Consider the following 7,866-nt stretch of genomic DNA (forward strand, 5'->3'; position numbering starts at 1 on the left):
TGTAAAATGGGCCGATGGGACTGGGGGAAGGGCTCAGTGGGTGGAGAGCCAGGCTGGGCGGGTCCTGAACCTGGGCCACACTCCTGCTTCCAAGATGGCCAGCACCAGCTCCCTCTTGGGCAGCACCAAGGATCAGGGATGCTCCCTGGCCTTACCCATCCTGCCTTCACCCTAGACCTGCTCCCATCCCAGTAGAGGCCCAGGGAGCTGCGCAGCATCCAGGTGACACAATGGACGGGAGACCCACCATGGAGACCATGGTAGCACAGGTCACTGGGTTTTGCATCCCCAAGCACCGCAGGCCAGGCCACCCATCGTCAGCTACACCTCTCTGTCATCAGGTGAACAGATGCATTGCTTCTCTGGGGAAATGCCTGGCCTCTACTTTCCTCACGTGTAATACCTGCTGCTTCTTCCAGAATCAGGGGCCTGGGTGAGCTCTATCCCTAAACTGAGGGACAAACACCCCAGCACTCTTGGGAACAGAGAATTCCATGCTGGCGCAGAGAACCATAGCCAGGGTCTTCTCCTTGCCCTCAGGGCGGGCTCCTGGACCAGCCTCTGGCTCCTATCTATGCCCACCTCCTACCCTGACTGGGGCACAGATTTCCTAGTGCCACCATAGGGAGATACTCTCAACGGTGGGGTGGCTGGGAACATCTAGACAGCCCAACCGCCCAGCAGACACGTTCAGATCACTAGACGGCTGATCCAGTGTGGGTAGGAGTGCCAGGGAAGGCTTCTGAAGGGAGCAGAGCACCTCCATAAGATGAAGTCGGGAGGGCAATGACCTCCAGGCCTGTGCTTACCAGACTGGAGACCAGGCAAGATTGGGAGTGTAGATGGCACAGGAGAGATGAATTCTTCCCATTCCACTGAGCTCTGACTCCCAGACTGCCTATCCAGGGCTCAGTCCGCTAAGACCCCAGCCCCCTCAGCCCAGTTTGGCCTTCAGCACTTTCTCACCCTTTCCCAGGGCCCTGAGCACTGGGGCCACCTATCTGTTCCCACTTCCCAAGTGGGGTGAGGGTCCTGGTGGTCAGGGACCAGACAGAAAAGGTGTGTACCAAGATCAGGCCGGGAGCAGCCCCCAGGAGCCAGAAGCACACACACTCAAAGCAGGGCCACCCCATGCTCTTGGGGCAAGCACACAGGTCAGGAAGCACTTCCAAAGTCCTTTATTGGGCTGGCAAGGCCGGGAGCTGCCCTTAGATTAGGGTCCCATTCCAGAGGCTTGAGGTCCAGGGCACCCTGCCCATTTCCAACTGGGGAAGGCAGCCTCCTCTGATAGGCTACTTGATTCGCTCCTTCAGGTATTCCCAGCCCTCCTTGGTGTATTCACAGGCCTTGGAAGGGGCCACCGACAGGGCTGACATCACCGTAATGATGCCTGTGGGGAGGGAAGAAGGGCCCAAGGTCTGGTCAGGCTCCCCACCTACAGCCAAGGGGTTTAATCCAACCCCTTGGGACACCCAACTCGGCCATGCTCTTAGAGGTGCCACTTCCAACTTGGTCAATTCCACACCAGGAAACTGAGACAGAAGAGGGACAGGACCTCACCTTGTCTGAGGCCACCTACCCTGATGTGCTCCAGTGGTGGCCCAAGCTCTCAAAAAGAGGCCCCATCTTGCTCCTACCTCCCTGGAGCCTCCACCCCTTCCCTTTTAGATGTGCAAGAGGCACACACAGCAGTAAGGGGAGTGATGGAAAGGCATGAGCAGGAAGCAGGGTCAGGGGTGCTAGACTAGGGTACCTGGGGCCACACCCCCAAGCAGAGGGACCAGGGCCTACCTGAATTCCAGGACTCACGGATGTGAAAGTTAAACTTTGGACGGGCTGGGAGCTGGGAAGAGACAAGGAAGAAGGGGCTGATGAAAGGGGAAGGGCCTGGCAGCCCCAACTCCCTCCCGAGGCAGGGAAAGCAGCGCATGCCCCAGTGAGCAGGAACCAAGCAAGGTTGGAGGGACCAGGGACTGAAGGCCACCCCAAAGTTGATTCCCATCAAGCTTCAGCCTCACTCCCGGCATGGGGTACCTGCGGTATCTTCAGGCCCGTCTGCTCACACACGTACTGGCCGAACTGGTACATGGCAGGGGGGACAACCTCCTCCGCCCTCTGAAGGGCTGCCTGGCCCTTGTGGCTGGGCCCCAGCAGCTCCTGGTCGTACACCAGGTAGACCACTCCCCCAGCCACACTCCCCTTGATGAGAAACCTGAATGCAGGGAAGGGAACGACAGCAGCTTAGAGAACACTGCAGGCCACCCACGGGATGTGTGGGAGGGGCGCGGGGGGGCCCTAGGCCTATGGGAGTAGGAGTTAGTCCCCCTAGGGAGCCCCACAATCCAAAATGTGACATACTGGAAGCCAGGCAGCTAATAGGGAAATGACTGGGCACCTTGCTACTCAGAGGCATGCCTGACCCCTGCTAGGCACAGTTCTCCATTTACAGTGTGCAAAGCAGGAGTACGCCGCCCATTCAACTTAGAACCTGAGGCCCGCAAAGGGACAGTGGATCACTAATGATTCCGCTCAGAGCAGGGAACAGTGAAGACACGTCAGTCCCTTGTCTGCCTTCTGTCCCGAGGAGGGACCCTCCGCGAGTAACCCGAAGGGTTTCCAAGTGTATCTGGTCGCTTCCTGCACGTCCAGCGCCGCTCTGGGCGCGCATTCACCTCCCAATAAATGGCGTACGGCACACCCACTTTATAGAGAAGGCAACGGAGACTCGGAGAGATCTGATTCCGAGAATACGAAAGCAAGGGCTCGCGCGACCTCGGGAATCACCTCTCCGCTTGAAACTCAGTTTCCCCATGGGGCACCTGACACTACGGGAAACGAAGAGCAGGTGGGGAGCGAACCAGAAGAGGGTGTCCGCAGGGAGGACTTTCTCGGGAGCTCGGGGTCCGCCCGCCACACGCACCTCATCATCGACCACACTCGGGACACCATAGCCGCTCGACTCCGCACGCAAGGACAGTCGGCTCGCCCGCCGCTTCCGGTAGCGAAGCGGCAGAGGCCTCTGGGAAGTGTAGTTTGCCTTGTCAGCCGCAAAGGCCTCCGGGAGTCGGAGTCTCGTTACCGCTCAGAAATACTAGAGGTTTGGGTCCCACCGCAAAAGTGTGCAGAGAGGTAATCTTATGGGCCGGGCCGCCGCAAAGCTGTCTGGGAAATGTGTTCAGCACTGCCTCGTGAGGCGCCGGAGGGCTCGCCTAGCCGCCAAGGCTCCTGGGAAATGTAGTCCCGTTTCGGTGGCGTGGATGAAAAGAGGAGTAGGGTGTCTGGAGTGAGGCCTGAGGGTAACCCAAGAAGATGTCGGAGGCCGGGAGATCCACCCGCGCCCGCGCGGGTGACTCAGGGCAAGGGCCTAAGAAGAGTGTCCCTAGAAGCCAGTTGTCACGGCAACACGAGGGCGGAATTGTTCCAGAGAGGTGGGTCTAGGTCACGTGAGCGGTTTCGAATGGTGGGGAGTGTTTTCCTTCTGGAGACTGAGGCTGGGATCAAAAGAGCCAGCAGGTAGGCCGTTGCCTGGCAACGCCGGGCGTCGCAGAGTCCTCACGGCCTGGTGCCTCCTTGCGAAGAGGCAGGCTTGGTCACGTGACTCGGGCTCTACGGGAGGGGCGTGGTCGGGGGGCGCCCGCCTGAAGGGTAGACCCTACTGGCCTGCGCTCGGCTCCCAGGCAGGGACCGCCAGCCCCGGTTCCCGGCGGAAGAAACAGGCTCGAGAGGGTGAGTGAGCGGTTGGGAGCTCGGAGCAGGTCGCACGCCCTTTTTGTACCGCGGGGAAACTGAGGCCCGGCTAGGTCAGAGGGCCAGTGGATTCTGCGAGGATCCGGTCCCCCTATTCTATCCCCATCTCAGCCCAGCTGCTTCGTCCGTCCATCCATCCATCCATCCCTCCATCCCTACATGGGTGGGAAGAGGGTTGAGCTGAGGGGCTTCGCGGGCTTTCCCTGGAAGGGAAGGAGGTGGGAGCGCATTCCCTGCTGAGAGAATTGTGCTGATGTGACTGGGAAGGGCGACAAGTTCACTTTTCTGAGAACGACTCATAGACAAGGAGTTGGAGAAGATGGGAATGGACAGGTGGGCAGAGGCCAGACCCCCTGGGCCTTATGGGGGTGTGAGGAGTTTGGTCTCCATCTGGAGCAGTGGCGAGCCCTTGGAGGGTTTAGAGCAGGAAGGGGCACACCAGACTTCTTTTGACACATCCCTTTGGCTGCTTGGCTGGAACAGGGTGGGAGGAGCGGAGTGTAAAGATAGGGGAGGAGGGGAGGCCGCTGAAGCTTTGTTGTGGGGCAAAGGACATAGGGCTGGATCTAGAGATTGGGGATATAGGAGCTCCCCAATCGCACCAGCTCTCAGCATCCTGGGTCCTAGAAGTGCCCTCTCCTCTTTGTCCCACTGAGTACAGAGGATAGAAACCCCAAGATGTGATGAGCCTGTGCCCCTTTCAAAGGAAACCTATGACTCCCCAAACTTTAAGCAGCCAGCCTGTTTCTTTTGCCTTTTCCCTGGGCCAAGTAAATCGCTCCCAAAGCTGAACTCTCATATCTTAACTCTCATGACATGGGGACCTTCTCACTCCTCCTAGGCATCTCCAAGGTGGTCTTTCGGGGCTCCCCCAGCTCTTGCCTCCCACATTCCTGTGTTAATCTAGTATCTATTGAGCACCTGCTGTGTCCTTGACACAGTTTGGGGCACTGAAGACTTAACAGTGAAAAAAAAACAGAAGTAGGTTTCTGTTTCCTTCCTGCCCTCGGGGGGTTGACAGTCTAGGACAGTCGTTCTCAACCTTGGCTGCACATTAGAATCACCTGGGAATCTTTTTAAAATCCTGATTTCTGGGCCTCATCCTCCAGAAATTCTGTTTCTTTGTTACTAATGTTGTGGCCCAACCCCATAACAAAGAAACATTTCCGGAGGATGAGGCCCAGAAATCAGGATTTTAAAAAGATTCCCAAGTGATTCTAATGTGCAGCCAAGGTTGAGAACCACTGATAGGAGAATTGAATGACAGTGAACATGAAACAAATCATCAAGGTGATTTCAGGTGATGTTAAGTGCTGAGAAGGAGATAGAAGTTCTAGAGGTAAGGGCGAGAAGGGAAGTGCTTCAGAAAAAGAGGCCCAGGAAGTGCTCTGGGAAGAAGTAATTTTTGTGCTGAGACTTGAAAGGAGTAAAAGCAAGCCACTGGATTATCTGCCAAGAGCATTTAGGGCAGAGGGAACAGGCAGTGCAAAGGCCCTGAGGCAGATGATGACTGGCTGGTTCTCAGGAACAGCAAAGAGGCTGGTGTGACAAAAAGCAGAGTGAGCAAGAGGAGCTGGTGCGTGAAGGGCCTTTTTGGTCATCAAGGCCTGTGACTTTTGTCCTAAATGAATCTGGGAGAATTTTCAGCAGAGGGAGGCAAGATGAGATTCTGCTGTTGCCTGGAAGGAGAAAACCCCAAAGACTGGTAGAGTGGTTCAGGTGACCTGTATGGTGACCTGGACCAAGTGGTGGTGGTTGTGATGGAGAAGAGGCGCAAGTCTAGGGGCCAAGATGATCTTCAAACAAAGGAGCAGTTGGGGAAACAGGTGTGGCTATGGCCCAGGACCATGCTGGCCACCCTTCTCTCTCACTGCAGACCCAGGGAGGGCCATGAAGGTACTACTCCTCACTGGGCTGGGAGCCCTATTCTTCACCTATTATTGGGCTGACAACTTTGACCCAGGTGAGTGCCTGGGGTGGGACAGGGAGGAATCCGGCCAGCTGCTCTGTGCACCCTCTAGGCCAGTGATGGCGAACCTTTTGAGCTCGGCGTGTCAGCATTTTGAAAAACCCTAACTTAACTCTGGTGCCATGTCACATATAGAAATTTTTTGATCTTTGCAACCATAGTAAAACAAAGACTTATATTTTTGATATTTATTTTATATATTTAAATGCCATTTAACAAAGAAAAATCAACCAAAAAAATGAGTTCACGTGTCACCTCTGACACGCGTGTCATAGGCTCGCCATCACTGGTCTAAACTATATGACATTAAACTGATGGAAGCTGTTAGCAGAGCCCAGCAAGGACCCACGATTCAGAGTCAGAATGATGGACTTGACAATAAGCTAAGTGAGTGGGAGACACTGCCATTCACAGGATGTTCAGTGGTGAAAGGAACAAGAAATCAAGCCCACAGCATCTACTAAATGCAAAAAGATTTACACATGCGCCTTTTAGATAGCAGGCACACGGAACTTCCAATGGCGTGAGGTTCTCAGCAATCTTCCAAATGTAAACAAAAAAAAATGTGTGTTAGCTTATGTTTTTTGTACAGGTCAGGCTCTTCAAACTATTTTTCATGTATTAATTTGTTGCTATTTCACAGCTAGGTTATCAATTGAGAAATACTCTTTTCATATTTTACAGGTGAAAATCCATGACACAGAGAGTTTAAGTAACATTTCCAATGTCAAATGACCGTTAGTAAACTAAGTTGCTGGGATTAAATTCCAAGCAATTTAGCATCAGCGTCCATCCTCTCACAGTGGAAGTTCATCCTTATGGTCCACAATGGGAGGGGGCTTCAGGCTGGGGCCCCCCGTGCGTCTGGCAGGTGGAGGGAACCTGCGGGGTGGAGGGGCCCACGGACAGCTCTGGCCCCCCAGGTGGTAGGGAACTGCCGGAAGCTGGGCGCTCCCAAGGTCTTCTTCATCGCTGCGGACATGGCTTCCCTCGTGGTGCAGTTTGCGCTGGACAAGCTGGGTGAGGGGCGGGGCCTGGAGTCTGGGACTGTGGCTTAGACCTCCGGGGCTTAGACCTTCGGGGCGTGGGGGAATTGGCGTGGGGGTGTGGTAGTAATGGGTGGACATTTATACGGTTCTGGGGCGTAACCAGGGGTGGAGCCTCCTTGCATCTGGGGAGCTCCATTGGATTAGGGACGTAGCCAGTCTGTCAGGATCCGGGGAGGGGCTCTACCAAGAGCTGAACTCGTGGGATCCACGCTCTGAGTGGAGTTTGAGAGTTTGGGGGGCGGGGCTCGGGAGGAGTCCAGGGGGGTGGAGCCCCAGGACTAGCTGCTCGCTGATGGGCCTCTCCCGGACAGGCGGGCTGGACTACCTCGTGCTGAACCACCTGGGTGCTGCCCCAGCCGGCACACGGGCCCACAGTGCCCAAGGGACCAGCTGGCTCATGCAGGTGCTCCGCCCCTTCTCGGGCGCGTGCTCCATCCCTCCTGTCCCCAGGTCCCGTCTCTAAGTTTGCTAGTTTCACCCCGTTTCCACTGTGGCTCCTCACGCTGCTTTCTTCATCGCTGCGGACATGGCTTCCCTCGAGGTGCCCGAGCTCGTGGTGCAGTTTGCGCTGGACAAGCTGGGTGAGGGGCGGGGCCTGGAGTCTGGGACTGTGGCTTAGACCTTCGGGGCAGGACCCGAATTGGCGTGGGGGGTGTGGTAGTAATGGGTGGACATTTATACGGTTCTGGGGCGTAACCAGGGGTGGAGCCTCCTTGCATCTGGGGAGCAAGAGCTGAACTCGTGGGATCCACGCTCTGGGTGGAGTTTGAGAGTTTGGGGGGCGGGGCTCAGGAGGAGTCCAGGGGGGTGGAGCCTCAGGACTAGCTGCTCGCTGATGGCCTCTCCCGGACAGGCGGGCTGGACTACCTCGTGCTGAACCACCTGGGTGCTGCCCCAGCCGGCACACGGGCCCACAGTGCCCAAGGGACCAGCTGGCTCAGGCAGGTGCTCCGCCCCTTCTCGACCCTGCCTCCCAGCCTCCGGGCGGGTGCTCCATCCCTCCTGTCCCCAGGTCCCGTCTCTAAGTTTGCTAGTTTCACCCCGTTCCCACTGTGGCTCCTCACGCTGCTGGCACTCCAGCCCTTCCCTCCCAGGCTCCAT

The 7,866-nt window shown here is 56.5% G+C and overlaps 2 protein-coding genes across 8 annotated transcripts in view; one reads left to right on the forward strand and one right to left on the reverse strand.

Annotated features, from left to right (window-relative positions):
• Window positions 1-1,163: 1,163 nt before the first annotated feature.
• LOC102246932 (chromosome unknown open reading frame, human C19orf70) lies at window positions 1,164-2,998 on the reverse strand. Its single transcript, XM_005884387.2, has 4 exons — window positions 2,921-2,998; window positions 2,035-2,212; window positions 1,792-1,843; window positions 1,164-1,390 (listed from the first exon to the last, which is right to left on the reverse strand). The coding sequence occupies exons 1-4, from the start codon at window positions 2,947-2,949 to the stop codon at window positions 1,293-1,295; spliced, it is 357 nt and encodes a 118-aa protein (XP_005884449.1). The 5' UTR covers window positions 2,950-2,998; the 3' UTR covers window positions 1,164-1,292.
• Window positions 2,999-3,135: 137 nt separating this feature from the next.
• Window positions 3,136-7,866, forward strand: part of HSD11B1L (hydroxysteroid (11-beta) dehydrogenase 1-like) — a 7,135-nt gene continuing 2,404 nt past the window's right edge. Inside the window, exons 1-3 of one of the 7 annotated variants that reach the window (XM_014531890.1) lie at window positions 3,347-3,428; window positions 5,624-5,710; window positions 7,077-7,168. In XM_014531890.1, the coding sequence (XP_014387376.1) occupies window positions 5,638-5,710; window positions 7,077-7,168 (165 nt within the window). In that variant the 5' untranslated portion in view covers window positions 3,347-3,428; window positions 5,624-5,637. The other 6 variants (XM_014531889.1, XM_014531888.1, XM_014531887.1 and 3 more) reach the window with 6 other exon arrangements.

Source organism: Myotis brandtii, unplaced genomic scaffold (genome assembly GCF_000412655.1).
Source record: "Myotis brandtii unplaced genomic scaffold, ASM41265v1 scaffold827, whole genome shotgun sequence".
Taxonomy (NCBI): domain Eukaryota; kingdom Metazoa; phylum Chordata; class Mammalia; order Chiroptera; family Vespertilionidae; genus Myotis; species Myotis brandtii.